Genomic DNA, 19,297 nt, shown 5'->3' on the forward strand with positions numbered 1-19,297 from the left:
TATCAGTCTTAAAGACACACCTTTAAAAATATAATATACAACTACAGAACACAATGCTGCGTTCCCTGTAGTTATGGAGCTACCTTAAAAACCTTTGGGAAAAGTTAAAGTGTGATCCACAACAGATCGGCCAACATCAGCACCTAACATCACTAATGTTCTGATGGACTAATGATGAACTAATGTTCAAATGCCATTATTTCCTCACAAAAATTCCCAAATATAGTGCAAGTCCTCCCCTCAGACGCAGAAGCAGTTGCTGCTGCAAAGTAGCAGATGGATAAGCTGGTGTCCGCAAACATTTGGACATATAGTCTAGAGACCCCAAGCAGATTTTTCAAGCAGAACACATTTCTGACATGTTAAAGCCTTTAAAAGGCACTGTAGCTGATATCTGTGCAGGGAGATTCAAGTTATGTCAGGACCTCATAAATTGCAAACCTAAAAATGTGCTGTTTCCCTGAGAGTAAAGCAGCCAGCCTTCAGTAAAAGCAAATACCACCATGCATGTCTCACTGATATACACTGATCTAATTGCAAACCTCGTTAGCTTTTGTCTAGGGAAGTTTCCGTAACATTTTCATGGACAAGACCCTATTATCCCATTTCTCTGCTTCTCATGTTATGTCATGGCTTTTGATAAATAATATGTGTCTATGTTGTTATGTATTTATAAAATATGGTGGTGTAATTGGGATTGAGTTATTCTGACCTGCTGTTCTCTAACCCTGTGCTTTCCTCTCTGTGTGTATAAAGGCTGAAAGCAGGGTTTGTGCAGCAGTAATGAGAGTATATGTACTGTTGTGCTCAGCTTGTGCTCGTTTCTTTCTTCTCTGTAGATGTTTGACTGGATCAGCCACAACAAGGATCTCTTTCTGCAGAGCCACACTGAGATAGGAGTGAGTTATCAGCACGCTGTGGACCTGCAGACCCAGCACAATCACTTCGCCATGAACTCTATGGTATGCAGCTCATATACACAAGCTAATATATGGGGGTGTCTCAATAACTAGTGCGCTTCCTTGCTTCATACTGCCAACTGTTTTATTTTAAACATGATTTTAAGACACCAGTACCCTTTGTAATTGTGTCAGATTCTTAAAAGGAGCAGGGCAATAGAAATGGTCCAAATTGACACAGAGTAAGACCTTGTTCTATAAACATTAATTTGCATAGTTCTGACAGTGTCTTCACTTTCCACTCAGAAGAACACTATTGTACATATCTGTCATACAAGGCTGTCATACTCTCCCTAGGTTAGAGCAGAAAGAACTAAAGAAGAAAGGAATGATAGAGGGAGGCCTGAAAGTAGGGATGGAAAGCCAGATGACATATCTGGTGTGACTGAAATGTGTATGTGTGCTGTGTGTTAAAGCATGTAATTTTTTTGTTCTTTATGGTCTTATTACTGACTGATTTTGTACAGTAGATTTCACCCGTCAGTGTCAGTTACTGCCTCACCAACAGAATCAAAGCTCTCTCTGAATAAACAGAATCTTTTTCTTGTGGTGCTATGTGTTAATGACCACCAGCCTCAACTACTTCCTTGTTGCCAACACAACCAGCAGCCACACAGTTCATAATACAGAATATAGAAAAGCCACTGTATATACTTGTGTGTATGAAGATATTAGAAGGACTTGGTTGAGCAGATTATGCCTTAAATCTGATTATCCGAAGTGATCAGATGGTTGTGTGCAGGTTAGGATACTAAGGTTAGAGTTAGGACCATAACCCAAGGCTCGGTTTAGGACCAAGGTGAAGTTTACAGTGGAGGTTAGTGTAAGAGTGAGTGTTTTGCGTAGTTTTAGGGAAAAAGGGCTGTAAATTTAATGGATATTTAGATTAATGTAAGGAAAGCATTTAAAGTAATCTAAACCATCTAAAGTGTGCTATTCAAATAAAGTGGCCAAAGCTTTTAATTAAGTGATTTTTTTAAAGGACTAGATTTTTAAAAATATATATTTTGGCATAGCTTTTACATTCCTTTCATTTTTAAGTGTAAAATGACCTGCCTTTGTGCAAGTTATCCACTGTGCTACATTATTATACTCCTCTTGATTTGTTTTCCTCAGAATGCTTATGTGAACATAAATCGGATCATGTCTGTGGCGTCGCGGCTGTCAGAGGCAGGTCACTATGCGTCTCAGCAGATAAAGCAGATCAGTGCCCAGCTGGATCAGGAGTGGAAGAGTTTTGCTGCGGCTCTTGATGAACGCAGCACCATCCTTGCCATGTCTGCTGTCTTCCACCAGAAATCAGAGCAGGTAAAGCACACTTGACTGTAGATGTTAGTTTTGGAAAACTTTAACAGTGTTGCACACCCCTTTGGAGCGAATGTTGGTGCAAAAACTTTTGATTCCACAATTAGGTTTAAAGAAGCAACAAGTTATTTTCTGCAGCAATTCTTCAAGTTGTGAAACAGTCATTATACTGACATCAGAGATTCTGAGCTAAACATTTTTTAAATCTGGCTGGCCCATGTATCAAACACTCTGTGGAGCTCAGCCTAGTTCATTCAGGGACTACAAAGAAATCTGATTCTTCATCTTATGTGAATTTTACTTTATAGAAAAAACAGTAATTTCATAAATATTTATTGCTAATTTTTGCGGACTGGGAAGTGAATTATTACTCCTTTCAAGCTATGGAAGTGTACTAGGAAACACTTGTAGTTGCTTGAAATATAGAGTGCTGTCCATGTGCACTTAGCACGTAATCCAAGTTTGACCTATGAGATGTTCTAGGTCAAGCAGGGTGCCCCTTCCTCTCTTTGGTGAATTTGTGTGTGTGTGTGTGTGTGTGTGTGTGTTTGGGTGTTTTCAGTTCCTCTCTGGAGTAGAGTCCTGGTGTAAGATATGTAGTGAAGGTGGGCTTCCTTCAGAGATGCAGGATCTGGAGCTGGCCATTCACCATCACCAGACTCTATATGAACAGGTCACACAGGCGTACACTGAGGTAAGCAGCTGAACCTTCCCTCACAAAGGCCAACTTCCATGTCTGTATGCTGAATAAATAACTGTGTATAATATATTAGAGAACTGTGTATCATTAGATTATGTGAGGAACATGCCATATCATACATTAAAATATACCTTCTCGATCATCAAACAATTCATAGTGCAGGTTCTCTTTATCAATTTGTCACAAATGTATTCAATTCGATGTGGCCCATGAATAAAGGATCAATGGTTTTTGTGTTTATAATGACTACTATTCATTTTATTTGTTTGTTTTAGTTTATAATCCACTATAATATATCATTGTACATAGGTTCTTGAGTATGCTTTGATCAAATAACTAGAACTCAGCTTTCATAACCCATAACATTTATTTTCACTCATAATCTAAGCAATTAGGCAAACATAAAAACCACAATACCAACAATATTTTATTCATATTCTTATCTCACACTCTTGATTTAATTATAATATTAATTTTTAAAAAACAAGCTTTTTTTAACACTAAAGTGTTTTTGGTGCTGGACTCCAGAGGATGTGGTTTGTAATAGTCAATGTTTAAAAAGTGGGAATATGCTGTGTAATGTTTTCTTATGTAGATCTCAGTGGAACACGCAGCTTGTTGACACAGATTTGCGCTGAAACTGCTGGGTATTATATTTACATTCCCATGTTTTCCATTCACCACAGAATCAATGGTGACCTTTTCTGCTCGTACCCGACCTAAATTATCTTTGTGGCACCCTTTGTGGTTCAGAGTCTATGATCTCTGAGTCTGAGTTATCCTAGATGGCAGCTTTTTTCCAGTAGGAGGACATTTCCAGTGAGAGTGATGAGAGGTTAGCATACACAGAAAGATGTATGTTCTAAGAAACACTTTATCCTTTTGTGCCTTATTTAATGCCATCTTTAAAAAGAGCTCTGTAAGGGTCTCCCGCAAACAGAAAAAGATTTAGCAATGTTTGCCCTTATCGTGCCGAAGGAGAAAAGCAGCCTTCTAAAAATTCCACCCCTGTGCTATACAAATGTGATTATGGGTTGAACAAAGTGGATTCATAGAGCCGTTTGGAAAGCATATTCAGACAGAGATTTAGGTTGAAACAGATTGTGTTCACATGAGCATGCATGTTATCTTCATTCCCATGACCAATCTGATCAGTTCTGTAGACTGTGGTGATTCTTATTTGACATTGGTAATGATACATGATAGTTTCAGCTTTGATTCTTCTTTCTGCTTCACAGAATAATATCATACCTCTTATTTTCTGATCTGATTTTATTTTTCACATGCCTTATGTACATGGCACACATCCCTAAGTGTAAGTATAGTTAATGGTGGGGGAGTGGGTAAAATTAAAAACAAAACAGTAAACAGAATGTGGCATTATGTTTGGTATTACACCATCTACACAGGATAGAGTGTTTGTTGCATACTTGAAATTATTAAAATAAGAATAAATTCAGTCCTCTGTATTTGTGGGTTTCACATCTGTGGGAGCAAAAAAATATAAAATTGCAAATAGCAAAACTGCTGTGTGCTGAGGACTACGCTGAATCCACACAAATAAAATGAAGTGTAGGCATACTCTGCTGTAGCCTCCCACCATTTTACAGATCCTCAGAGACTTTCCAGAAATCATGGTTTGCCTTGCATCTTTTTGTTCATTTGTACAACGTGGAATTTGATGATTGTGCCAGTACTGAACATGTAGAGACATTTGTGTCTTGTCATTCTTCACTAAACAATACAGTTTAACAAAGCTTTGACATTGTATTCAGTATTATAAATAATCAAGAAAAGAATTTGGGCATCTGTCAAATCACCCACGGATACAGAGGGTATATTGTATGTAAATGAAGTGGTGACTTAGGAGTTTTTGGGAATCTACAGTGAATTTAATTTAGTCTGGCATGATGTCACATCACAACAGATGGCATTCATTTTCTATTACAAGTTTTGCATTAGAAGGTGCATGACTGGACTGGTGCATTGAATTTAGGCGAAGTTATGGTGCATTAGCACATTTGAGCATAGCTGAACTTTATGCAAATGATTTTGTCCAGTTCAATCAGGTGGTCTTTGCATAAATATTGCCTACAGCTTCATGGGTCAAAGTATGAAACACTTGTTATGCTTAGATACATTTCTATGTGGCATGGAATAACAGCAGCAAAGTGTCAAACTCAACATATATTTGTTTCACCTCTGTTCCACACAATTGAATCTGTCCCATTTTAACCTATCAGTGTTTTTTAATACATTAGTTATACATTATGTATTGATTTTTTTGAGTATTCATGAAATCAAAGCATTTATTATGTCAATACCTCATTTGGAACAGGCTTGTAACCACTTTCTGCAGCTAAGTGAAGCTTTAATTATCTGCTGCAAAACCAGTGAAGTATCCATTTGATTACTGAAATGTACTGACTCTCATTCACTAAAGCATCATCTAATATGTTATATGTAAGTTGGTTTTCTTGTAGTTTAACTTATTTAAAATAAGTTTTTACAGAAGAAGTCAGTGGTAGAATAAAGGTGAAATACTGGGACAGAAGCAATCATTAATTTACAAATCCCATTTCTAGAAGAGTTGGGACCCTCTGCAAGATGTAACTAAAACAGAATGTGATGATTTGCAAATCATTTAAACAATATATATTTAATTTACTTTAGACAAAAGACTATATTTTGAATGTTGAAACTGAGAGAGTTTGCTGAATCTCAGAGAGGCTGAGTCTTTCAGAATAAAAGATTGATTAAATATAAAATAGTGCACCATCTCAAGAGTCACATTTCTCATATTTTTTCATCTACAGTATGTGTCTTTAAAGAAGATTCTTTAGAGAATCCTGAGAAATCCTTATGTGCAAGGGACAAGGCCCAAAACCAGTATTGTCTGCCTGTGGTCTTCAGGCCCTTAATTGGCACTGAATTGAAAAACAGACAACTCTGTAGCAGGAATCACTGTATGGGCCCAAAAAGAATTTGGAAAAGTACTACATGATGAGCACAGTTCATCATTGCATCCTCGGATGCAAAGAATAAATTATATATACACAACATCTAGAAATGCTGTTGCCTTCTCTGGCCCTGAGCTCCCTGGGGATGGGTGTTTGGTGTGTTCTCCAGGTGCTCCAGTTTCCCCCCACAGTCCAAAACCACTCAGAAGTGTTTGTAGGCGTGTGTGTGAGTGGTGGCCCTGTGAAGGACTGGCGCCCCCTCTTGGGTGTGTTCCTGCCTTGCTCCCAGTGATTCCGGGTAGGCTCCGGACCCACCACTGGAACTGGATAAGGGTTACAGATAATGAATAAATGAATTAAGGCCAATCCACATTCTGCATGGATTACAACAGCATGGTTCCTTAGCACCTCTGGGTGCTACACTAGTCCAGACCTGTCACACACTGAAAACCGATTGGTGCATTATGAAACAGAAAATGCTATAATGGTGGCCTTAAACTGTTGAGCAGCTGAAATTCTATAACAAGAAGGAATGAGAAAACATTACACTTTTAAAACTACAGCAGCTGGTCTCCTCAGTTTCCAAATTTTTAGAGGGTTAATATAAAAAGATATGGTACAACACAGTGGTAAACATGGTCCTGTACCAACTTTTTTTCAGAACGTGTTGTCTTTGTACATTTTAAATTAAATATATCGTGGCTGTCCAATAAAAACATGTTTCTCCAAAATACTAACTTTATAAGAAGAATACCAAGAAAATACTTTAAAAGATATAATTGCAAGTCATTTTGGAGCATTTCTATTGGTACATTCCTCATGAAATGTTTACACAATGTGAAGGACAGCTGAGGTGTTCAAATTATGAAGCAAACTAATAATCAACATAAAATTGATAAACATATTTTCTTTGGAAAAACGACAATATTGTTTAAATAATTGGCACATCATTGCATCTTGTTTTTGATAAACATTTTGGACAGCGTCCCAGCTTTTGTGGAAAAGGTGTTTGTAGTTTAAAAGTGTTGGACAAATCTCATTTTGGTAATGACCATGTCATCCTAGGAAGGAGGATGCTGAAGGCAGAAGCAGTTTGACTCTTAGGCAATTTATTACCCAATATAAGCATTGTTAATATAAATACTCAAATGATAAAGCCTTCCAGCTACTGCTCAAACCTCTTTCTTGCTCCCACTCAACTCTCTCTAGCTATCTCTTTATATTATGTTCACAGGTCTTTTTACAGTAGGACCACACTTATATTTAATGAACCAGATTGAGAGAGAGGAGTTACATGGCCCTAGCCCTGCATCAGTTTTTATGGCTCAGGGTCTGGCTCTGAGCTCTGCCTCCCGGGTCAAAGTTACTTCTTCTTCACTGGCTTGCTACCACACCTTTCATCCGGCCTCTGGGGGCTCGGGCCACCTTCATATACATGGATCAGCAAACCTATTTGAGATGTCAATGTTCTATTTTTCTATATTTGTATCTATATCTATCCCTTGTTTGTGCCACTCTGCAGGTGAGTCAGGACGGTAAGGCCTTGCTGGACGTTCTGCAGCGACCACTGAGTCCTGGGAATTCAGAGTCTTTGACCGCAACAGCAAATTATTCTAAAGCAGTGCACTGTATTCTGGATGTAGTCCACGAGGTTCTCCATCACCACCGACGCCTGGAGAGCATATGGCAGCATCGCAAAGTGCGTTTGCATCAGAGACTCCAGCTGTGTGTATTTCAGCAGGACGTGCAACAGGTAATGGAGCACACGCACACACACACGCATTTCTAATGCATACGTACAAACTGAGCACATACAGAATGCTTTTTAGCATCCAAAATATTTGGATACTATTGGAACAAATTGCTTCACTGTTAAATCTTGAATGAAGGTCTGTGGGTTGTGGTAGAAAATATTTTTCAAATGATTTTAAAATAACACTTTTATTGTTATTTTAACAATTTGTGAACTAATGTTACTAGTGTTAAGTGCTGAAGAAAGCCTGGAATTCCAGCCTGTTGATACATCAGTTTCTGTGGCTGGGTTGTGTGTACAGTGCTGTTGGTGATCTCATGATAATATTTGACCAAAAATATTCAGATATCTGCAAAAGACACTACACAAATAATAAGTAGTGTATAATGGCGCAGCAGGTAGTGTCGCAGTCACACAGCTCCGGGGACCTGGAGGTTGTGGGTTCGAGTCCTGCTTCGGGTGACTGTCTGTGAGAAGTTTGGTGTGTTCTCCCTGTGTCCGTGTGGGTTTTCCCCGGGTGCTCTGGTTTCCTCCCACAGTCCAAAAACATGTTGGTATTTGCACTGGCTGTGGAAAATTATCCATAGTTGTGAGTGTGTAGTGCCTTGTGATGGACTGATGCCCAGTCCAGGGTTAGTTCCTGCTTTGTAACCAGTGATTCTGTGTATGCTCTGGACCCACTGCAACCCTGAACTGGATAAGTAGATACAGACAATGAATGGATGGATGAATGAATGAATGAATGAAATGATCGATCACTTGGGTCACTGATCATTTGACAGTCAACGACTGCATTGCAATGCTTTCTGGTCTCTGGAAATTTATATAATATAAGAATATAAGAATATTAAAAGAAACATATTTCTGAATATATTTTAATATATTATACAATATTAATGAGCAAAGACTTTCTTTAAATAAATTAAATATTTAAACATATTCTCTTCTACCCGTGGTGACCTTAAAATTATGGTTCAATGAAAAAAGAAATCTAACTAAAAAAATATTACGCCCCAGTTTTACTAAATCACGTTCATATTTAAAACACACCTTTAATGAAATATATACGCTTTATTTAAGCTGAATTGATTAATTTACCCCAGAATGCGCATGTATAAATGTGCTATATCCATATTACATCCTTATAGAATAAATCTATTTGTCAACAGTTAATCATAAATTTAGAGTTGTGCATTATATTTTCACACACTGCACTTTTTCCAGGCTGGATATGGGCCCAGAAGCACAGTTAATATCCCCTGCCTGAGCCCCTGAACGTCTGAGTCAGTGCTGGCTCTGAGCCACATTTCACCCCAAAGACGGGCTCAAAGACAAACTCATGGAACTGCGTTCAGCCTGCTGTCTCAACACACACTGGAGGATATATGGTGCTTTGAATCTACATGATTCAAAAGCATGAATGCAAGAATAACAAAAGAAATATGTCTCATCAACACAGTTACATCTATGAAGTTTACTTCTTTTGGCAAGACCTGTGTTGATGCAAAACATTTAAGTAATGTGCAACCTTTTGTGCAAATTAAAAACAACCAAGTAGTGTATGAGCCAAATCAACATCTAAGCCTATTTCAAGATGCTAAAGAGTTTAAAAGCCTGGGTTCTCTCGCTCGCACGCTCAAGCTTGAAAGGGAATATGACATCAGTGTTGAATATAACCTGTCAATATATCAATATAACAATCAATCAATCATTAATTAAACTGTATACATTTAGATGTACCCTCATTTGCAATGGAGCTGAGCATTATATAAGGGCGTGGGATTAGAATGACTAAATGTGGATCAGATATAGTAAAAAAATATTATTAAGACAGTACACTCGATAAATATTAGGTGGATGGATGGATTAAAAAACAGGAAACCTACCAAGAACAAAAGCTAAAATAAATAAAGCTAAACCCGATTCAGCTAAAACAGCTGCAGGCTGAGTTGAAGTGGATTGAGATAAAAAGTTTAAAATGGTCGAGTGACATCAGTGACGCACCAGGCAAGAGATGAACTGACTCAGTCTGGGTTTCACTTAAAGTCCAATGAATTATTCCTCTTCTTTTTTTCATCACTGTCTTATCATAGTTTTTTCCTGATCAGAACTTTTTTACAAACTCTTCTCTGTTCTGGGAAGAATTAAGTCTCCCACGTTAAGCCACAGTGAGCTGAGCTGAGCCCAGTGAAGATAAACTGCCTGTATTCGCTTTATAGCCGTTATCTTTCTCACAGTTTATCACTCCTTTACACATCATAACACCAGTTAATGGAGCTCTCCCGGCCAGCTCGAATAAGTCTCTGCACATTATCATCACATCTAAAAGTTAATTACCTGAAACATTTACCATGATTGACTTCATATGTTAACCAGCACTGCTAATATCTTACTTAGACAGACCTCACATAAATCTTTCTGTTTTTCCTCATGAACCTTCTTTGTTTTTCTCTGTAGAAATGAAAAAAATGTAATGAAAAAAACATTATTAAACAATATGTATACTGCCACCTATTGGCATGGATGTATCAGACTAGTCTCCCTGCTTTATGGAGTATAAACTGGTTCATTCGAGGACTCCAAAACTGATTATTCTTCTTACCTAAATAATGCATAAATAATATATAATCATGTTCACACATATGGTTTGCTATTTTGTAGTGATTAAAAATGTCATATTGCTGCTTTATATATATATGTTTACTTAATTATATTAAATATTCACTTTAGAGCATGAATTGAAGGTAAAGAGGTCATTATCCTAAACAAACAAGATAACCTGCAGAAACTCTTGAACTGTGGCAGGAAATTCACAAAATTATGCAGAACATTGGCCTTTTAGGACTGGAACTGATGACCCCTGGTACATAAAAAACCTGTCAAAACATGCATTTATCTAAGCCACATATTCTCACGTGTTTTACTTGTGCTTCTCTGTATTCTTCTCTGAAGATGTCCAGTGTAGTGAGGTAAGGTTAGAGCTTTGTTTCTCTGTGGTCAAATATCATTGGTGAGGACTTTCCTATTGATGTGAGCTGTTCCAAACCAGGTGATTTTGGAGATCTGTGCAGGACCTTTTTTTGCCTGATACCTCATAAATTTCATTTTGCGAGCTGACCTTCATTGTTCCCAGAGCTCCAATTACAACCAGAATCGCTGATGGGGTTCCACATCCTAGCTAAATCTTAAAGTTCTTGTATTTGCTAAGCTTTTCAACTTCCAACAGTTTTGTTATAAGGCAACATTGATAAGCAGAGGGTGCTTCTTCTTGTAGATGATTATGATGATGATGATGAGGTTTGGTTGGTCCCAATAGTACGGTCAGTCTGAACAGCCATATCAAATATGATCACTGTGTTTCGACAAGCCGTCTGCCTTATGGTCATACCAGTGATGAGGTACATGGTACAGAGCATCTGATCTTGTGCTGTAATAATAAGACAATGTTTCTCCATTGAGTCCTAAACTTCAAAGCCAACCAAAGATCATATAATGAACAATGTAGCTCTGGTTAGTTCTTTGAAGAACTGACCATGTAATTTTATAATTCTTAATAATAATGATAATGATAATAATAATAATAAAAAACTTTTAAAAAGCTTAAATCTAAACTTTATATTCTCAGAAATATGACCTCATTCTATGACTCAAAATAAATGTCATTGCAGTCAGACAAGCCCCGTTCTGTGGGTCTACTTAAGATCAGGCACTTGTCCCCTGGCATTTGATTTTTGGTTTTGTAAAGATGAGTAGAACATTGTTCCATAAAGACCTCATGAATTCCAAATCCAGTCGAAGAAGCAGAAGAAATAAAGCAAGGGAAAATGATGTAGGAATTTTAAAAAGGTCCCTCCTCGGGGGCTTGGATCCTATTGCAGACAAAACAAGTAGCAGTCTTCACTGCTTTTTTCTTCACTCCAGAGTTCCTGACTGGGAGTAGATCTGCTGAGCTTATTTTATTTCCAGGCAGGGTTGGGCACTTGTGGTTATGGAGTGCTTTCCTTGTTTTATTTTTCTTTTGTGTGTCATACACAGGGACTGTCTTGTCAACATGTTTACCACATTCTTTTTCCTTCTCTTGTTTGTCTTCATTAGTTCCTGCTCTCCCAGTAAGAGTAATTAGGGCATATCCAGCCATAATCAGGCTGCTGTTTTTCATGGATGTTTTCTAAGAATTAGGACTTTTACAAACTCAACCATGCTGCCAAGACCGTAGAGGTTTGTCGGGAAGTGTCAGATGGAAATCCACAAAAATAGAACATTTCCAAGCCAAACCAACTTCAACCTGGACTCCACTAGAGTAAATGTTATAACAAGTGACAACTATCACAAACAGTTTTCCAACCAAATGCACACTGAAATTTGTTTCTTGGGTTGGTGTTTGCTAATGTTTTTTGAGCTTGAGTGGAGGTTTAGAGCATTAGTCATGAAGGCTCTTGGAGTGGGAAATCGTATTTTCTTGGTCGTTTTTTCTGAAATGATTGTGGATGAGCGCAAGCTGATCCCGGATCTGAAGCCTCATGTAGACAATGTCCTTGAATTTCTGCTAATGGTGTCTTTAAGACTTTTTTTTTTAAACTATTTTTGAAATAATAATGGTAGATTTGTTGATTTTGTACGCCCCATTTCATCTTCAGGTTTGATATAACCTTTTATTTGATGCATATTATACAATATATTATAAAACATATTTTATAATATTCTCCTCTCCTTCTGGAGAAAAGTACGTAATATAACTTTAAGGAACACGACAGGACTTTAAAACCACTGCTGTACCCTTAAAGGTACGTTTGCACTGTTTGTAGATTTACTGACAATGATGCACCAGTACCGTATCTTTTTCTGAGAGTTTCATAATGTGGACTATAATCATGGAAGAGAATAGCTGATTGTTCTTTAAACATAAAATACTTTGAAGACTAGGAACCTCTACTGGACATGTGAGGGTGAAAGAAACTGTATGATTATGCAGATGACATCCTGCACAGTTATATTTAGTGCCCTTATTTTGTTTGTGCCATTGTGTGACCTGTTTTTAGCACGACATATCAATGATGTTATCACAGCTGTTGCTGACGTGTTATAAACATGTGTCACTCACACATGGAAACAAAGTCGCAGAGTCTTTCAAACTCCAGCTCTCGGTTCAGACTGCTTCATTGATGTGAATATGTTCTGATGAGTTACAAATAATGTGGGTACATGCACAGAATACAGTACAGTGCAAAAGTCAATGACAGCCCAATCACTGAGATATCTCTGATGAGATTAAATATGATAACCTACTTGCTGATATTTTTTTATACTGATATACTGAGTTTGATCAGTTGTTTGCACATGAATAAAATATTTTGCATTATCAACGAGTTTGTGGTCTGTCAGTTTATGCGATAGTTTTGATGTGACATATTTGAATCATGTAAATTCAAGGCACTATTTGTTTGATGCATATACACATTGAATATGAAGTTGTATATAATGTCGTTTGAATAGTAAACAAACTCTAGGGAATGCGCATTCCTTCAGTTGGAGTGAAATTGTTTATCCGGAGCATACACACTCAACATCCCGCTTGGATGAGCTCATCCCTATGGAGTCTCATCGTTTCATCGTGCAATAGTTTGTCCGTTTTTACACATGCGTGCACGCGCACACACACACAGACAGACACACACAGACATTCTAAAACAAAGCTCCACGGTGGAGTGGGTGAGGGGTTAGTTTTCGGTCTGTGAACTCTCTTCACCCTGACTTTTTCTGCTATATATAAACAGACATTCTCTGCAGAGTTTTACTCTTAAAGGGTGAGTGACAGGGCACATTAATAGAGCTACACTGCTGGTGTATTTACGCTGTGGTTTATGTTATCCTAGATTTTGTGTAGTGTTAGTAAAATTATACCAGTGTTCCTGTAACTCTGCCCTCTTATGCAGCCACTGATGAAGTGGCTCCTGTGTGTAGTTTGACAGAGAGACAATGGTGACGGATCACTCACCCTGTGGCGGGGGGAGGAGGGTGGGGTGTCCTTTTTATTCTTTTCCCCAAAACTAGCTGCCTTTTCAACATAACCTTATGTAAATATTAAGGGAAGCATATAGCAAATCACTTCATAACATAAAGGTTTGACCTCATTTGATGTCTGACATAATACTGCAAATAAAGGAAATGCCTTTGGCTTTGGTTTAAAGGTGATGGACTGGATAGAGAACCATGGTGAAGCTTTCCTGAGCAAACACACTGGAGTGGGCAAGTCTCTGCACAGAGCAAGGGCCCTGCAGAAACGCCATGACGACTTTGAGGAGGTGGCACAGGTAAGAGCACAACACACATTCATTAAAAGCATTTCTGTAAATACTTCCACAACCCTTTTTTGTTTCCAAAATAATCCAAGTCTACAATGACTTTGCCTTCAATTACTGACATATTTCATTTTCTTCAGATAAGGGTTATTATGTCTTATAATTTAGTATTTTTGCAGGTGGAACAATATAATGGTAATTCCATCTTGGTAATCCAATATAGTTACTTTAAAGAAGGGAAAAACATTCTTTACTTGTTATGACATTAGTGTATTGAGGTTGGTTTGTCCATCACATCATTCATCATAAATTTAACACAATAAATATTATAACTGGAGATGGAGATGAATCTCTGTACTTCCTTAGGCCAAACATTTAGTCATGTCAAATTAACTGTTTTTGACAAAGCCAATAAAGATGACAACACTTTATTAATCCAGAAAGATATTGCAAAAGCTAGTCCCGAGGGGGTGCTTATGAAAATAAGATACTACATAATCTTATTATCATTAAAGATCAGTAAAGAATGTTGGGTGTGTTTGTGCATTGTAGTCTGCTTTTGAGTTTCATAATGCATAAAAAAGCCTGACCAAGTAAAGAATAATCAAATCAGACCATGTTTCTTTCCTGAGTGTTGTGTATCTGTTGTTCTACATTACATAATTACTTCTGTTCCTCTCAGAGGCTGTCCACAGCTGGCTGACTTTAATTTCACTTTAAGAGCTTCAGCTATTACTTGGTGCGAGTATGAATGCAGCTCACAGAACACCAGAGTGTTGTCACCTATAATAGGTACTTGCAAGAGGTTACTGGGTGTGAGAACTGAGGGTAAAAGTGTAAAAAGCATTCTTTTTTTCGAACTCAAATAGTTGGGCAAAACTGAGTCATTTTATATTGGATTTTATGGCTGTTGGCAGACAGATCCTGCTCGGCGGTCTGTCATGGTTGGCCTGGTAGGATTGAGGCCAGTCACAAAAGTCTAGCAACTGAGATATGCTGAAAATGATCCACATTATTCACAATATATGCTCAGTTTTCTTCCTCCTGCTCTCTTAACAATGCTGCAGTAAATTTAACTCAATCATGTATACTGATGTAGTCTCATTGAAAGTTATACGACTAATAGGAGAGGGATGCTTATTGTTAGAATAATAAGTTCATTAAAATCTCATCTTCAATAGCTTTTGTACTTTCCATATGCATAGTGTGATTTCTAGTGTGCAATTTCACAGCTGGACACACACTGGAAAACTTAGCCACTATCCCTAATGGCCTGATCCAGGTGGCTTTGTCCACTGCTGGAGTAAATATCTGTACACACTACAGTGCTGTAGAGGAACTACCTTTCAGTTTAGTGTGACCTTCAGTGGCATTCACAGGGAGAATTCCTACAAAAATAGTTTTTGTTTTAATGTTTTCCAAAATGCCAACTGCACTTTAATAGGTGTCAAACTTTCATGATGCAAATGGTCCAAAATTGCTCTGAATAAAAACCCTTTCCTTTACATTTACATTCCAATACGACCAGTTCTCCTCTTTAAACTGAACATATCCTGCCACTGGACTGTTACAGGAGTGAATATATTTTTATGGTCAATATGATTAATGTTAACACCAGCTCTTAGGGCAATGTTATAAAGCTTTAAAGCTGTGTAATCCTAACATAATTCTGTAGCTTTTCCCCCTCCAGTGTATCTGCATGATTTGGGTCATATGCTGTTTGCTGCCTTAAGGCTTTGCTGGAGAAACATGAACAGTTTTTTCCTTTATATTTAACAGAACACTAGCATAGTTTTTGGAGTCTTTGGAGTTCTGAATTAAACAGTAAGTTAATGCTTATTTGAATTACAAATCACTGTAAATGCTGATTTGAATAGCAAGTGCTAATGTTTGTTCTTATTAACATGGATATTGTGTAATTAAAATGATTCGGCCAAATTTGACTCATAATGAATTAATCCATCTTTTTTCAAGGCATCTACAGGTGAAGCTTTAAGGTATTAAATTTAATTGGGTTATAAATAAATTCCATAAATCAGGCTTTGCCCCACTGTCAGTGTATAATGGGGATTAACTGTTTCACAAAAGAAGAGATTAGAATCACAGTGCACTAAGCCATATCTCCCTTACAAATATAATCTAATGCCTCTGAGAATGAAAAATCCTATAAATAGTGAGAGGCACAAAAGCTCCAGCTTACTGTCTGGTCACTGGCCTGAGACACTCTCTTGCATGTCTTAAGTGAAGGGGATTTGTTTTGGCTCAGCTATTGTTAATAACCAGGGAGAGGCAGACAGTCTTTGTTTTTTTGGTTATCAGCCTCTCAGCAGTGTAGGCAGTCTCTCACAAACCAGCCTGAGCTCATGAGCGGATTCTAACGATTCAACTAAAAGTTGAGCATAAACCTCAGTGTCATCAGGATGGTGCTTTTCCAAGCTCCAGGACCATGTTTTTAACTTTTTTTTGACAAATATATGTCTTTCTTCCTTAAATACACTGAAAAGCCATGAATTACTAAAAAATCTGAAAGGTACAAAATTCTCTAGTCTTAGTATTTGCTTGAACTTTCTGTTTATGCCAGTCCAGTGTCTTGGTTCCAGGGGAGCCAATTCCAGCTTCCAGTTGGGCCAACAGCTTCTTTTTCTCTTACTCAGAGCTTCACAAACTTTCAGACCCATGCTGTTGTGCCATTCTTTCACAGTGATTTACTCAGAAAGCTTTAAGAATTCTTTGTCTGGTGTAGACTGATTTTGTGGCCTTGCATGTTTGTTCGGAGTTCTGTATTGTCTATATCTTTTAACAGCTGCTTTGATCTGCTATTAAACTGCCTTTAACTGCAGTAATAAATATTACAAGATTCCCTTTATTCAGTTACAGAAACCATCAAATTGAGCACAAATTGATAAATAGTGAGTGTCATGGGGAAGAAAAAATTACACACATTCACCAGTCTATAGAAGGCTATAGAAGGCACTGAATTGTCAACCTCAGTAAAATCGTTCATAACAAAGCAAATATTTTTATCAGATGTACTGAAGCACATTAAAAGTTAGTGAGAGAATCATGAGTACTTGACTTTTGAAGGGTTAACCAGCAGCTCAACGTTATAGGTTTATGGCTTTTGACTATATTTAGAAATGGAAAAAGGATGAAAGCATCTTGTCTTAAGTGTAAAAAATGTCCTAATTGTGTAGTAAAAGATTACCCTGTGGGGCTCTGGTAAAGGATGTAAAGCGGTGTGTTCTGTCTTGGCAGGTGACTATAACTTGAATATGTTGAGGTAATTAGCAGCCAGGCCATATGACCTCCTGAGGCTGTTATGACGGGAATCTCTTGCTTGAAATGTAACTGTGTTGCCCTGTACTCCTGTACTCATTCATGCTTATGGGTCAGTGGGCCCATGCACTTGGCCAGGACAACACTACACGTGCACATGAGGCGATAATCCCTGGTAGCTACGGCTTCTCTGACAAGTGTTAGTGTGGATCTGGAGGGAGATAGAGAAGCGACATGGGAAGTGTGTGCCAAACGGGGATTAGCATGGGGAGATTTGCCCTACAGATGGCTCTCCCTCCTAGCTTTAACGTGTGATGGAATTGTTTTGTGAGATAATCAGGGGAGGTGATCATCATGTGCTTTGGGGTGGCAGTATTAGTGAACCAGTCGAGCTGTGTAGCTGAGAAGCCCAGCTGTTGTCTCCAGGCGCTTTCCAGCTGTTAAAGGGACAGCTGTACTTGAATCTGAGCTACCTGTTGATGCCCAAACATTTCTGTGTGGTTTTCCTCTGGATCAGAACACCTACACTAACGCAGACAAGCTGCTGGAGGCAGCAGAGCAGCTGGCCCAGACTGGAGAGTGTGACCCGGAGGAGATCTACAAGGCAGCGCGACACCTGGAGGTCAGGATCCAGGACTTTGTGAGGAGAGTAGAGCAGAGGAAACTACTGCTGGACATGTCTGTGTCTTTCCACACTCACACTAAAGAGGTAAGTGGGCTTTAAACCAGCAGTTTTAATCCCAATTCCTTTCTGCCACATCTGCAGCATACACTGTCAGAAAAGCTGTCACTGTGGTGGTACCTTTAAGGGTACATATGCTGTACCTTTAGTTAGGGAACCAAATTGTACCATATTTTATACATATTGTAGATTCGTCTTATATTATGTTCTTTTATTTCAGTGCTATAGTAAAAACTGTAATAAAACAGTTCTATAATGAAACAGATATTCACTTCTCCTTCTGCAGTACCTTTAGGGAACACAACTGGATTTTAAAACCACTGCTGTACCTTTAAAGGTACATTTAAACTGTTTAGTATATGGTAAATGACAACAGACTACATCTTCCATGTGTTTAGGGCTGTTCTCTGGTGCAGATATTCAGATTTTGTCATAGTTCAGTAATAAATTAATAATCAAGAGACCTGCCCATAGCTAACCATTTTAAGGCTGTATTGAAATGAGAGAGCTTCAGTAGCGGTTGCCACATGCGGTGCCTAAGCAGCTGGGCTTTAAACCCATAAGAAACTATGGATGGTTCGTTATAAGAAATGTATTAATGGCATTCAATTAACAAATGTCATTTATAACTAATAACCTTTTCTCAGAATATTTACTGGACCTCAGTTAGAAGGGGCTACAGTATCTTTTATTAAATGCAGAGAAAATGACTAATTGTTTTGTTAATTGTCTTTGTTAAACAACTGTGTGCTTCTTTTTAAAAAGTCCTTCCATGTTTACTGAGGATCAATTTTCAATATGCAAATTCTAAATTCTAAATAGAAAAAACTGTGTGCAGAAAAGTGTTCCTTTGTGCCTGTTTAAAGACATTGCGATGGACTTAGTAGGTATGCTAAGAGCCGAGAATGCTGGGTAATGTGGTCTAGAGGTTTGTGGACTTTCTGGGGACCACAGCGATAGGCATACCAGTCATTCACTGGGGATCAGGTTAGATTACTGAGGTATGTGCAGACTCTTTGCAGCGTTTAACACTCACTCGGCAGCACCAGATGTGAAAGCACATGAGAGAGAGTGTTTGTTTGTGTACATCTGTGTGTACAAACTTTAGAGGAATGTTGTATTTAATGGCCTTTTAGTCAAAATTAAATAAATGAGGGGTGGTCTCATGACTACTGTATGCTACACACACAGGTTATATATATATATTTAACTCTTTTTTGTTTTTAGTTGGAAAACTCCACCTGACATTGTATAGCAATACAAAAGACCCAACATGATTCATTTATATTGATTCAATTAAGTTAATTATCATTGGTGCTTCTCCTCTAATGTTTGTCAATTCGCAGAAATAATGTAAAACAAC

The 19,297-nt window shown here is 38.0% G+C and overlaps 1 protein-coding gene across 1 annotated transcript in view; it reads left to right on the forward strand.

Moving 5' to 3' along the window:
• Nucleotides 1-19,297, forward strand: part of kalrna (kalirin RhoGEF kinase a) — a 186,415-nt gene that overhangs the window by 96,905 nt on the left and 70,213 nt on the right. The window contains exons 6-11 of the mRNA XM_066686096.1: nucleotides 840-962; nucleotides 2,076-2,267; nucleotides 2,827-2,958; nucleotides 7,447-7,677; nucleotides 13,866-13,988; nucleotides 17,770-17,961. Coding sequence (XP_066542193.1) covers nucleotides 840-962; nucleotides 2,076-2,267; nucleotides 2,827-2,958; nucleotides 7,447-7,677; nucleotides 13,866-13,988; nucleotides 17,770-17,961 — 993 coding nt within the window. The remainder of the gene's footprint in view (nucleotides 1-839; nucleotides 963-2,075; nucleotides 2,268-2,826; nucleotides 2,959-7,446; nucleotides 7,678-13,865; nucleotides 13,989-17,769; nucleotides 17,962-19,297) is intronic.

This window comes from Hoplias malabaricus, chromosome 12 (genome assembly GCF_029633855.1).
Source record: "Hoplias malabaricus isolate fHopMal1 chromosome 12, fHopMal1.hap1, whole genome shotgun sequence".
Classification (NCBI taxonomy): domain Eukaryota; kingdom Metazoa; phylum Chordata; class Actinopteri; order Characiformes; family Erythrinidae; genus Hoplias; species Hoplias malabaricus.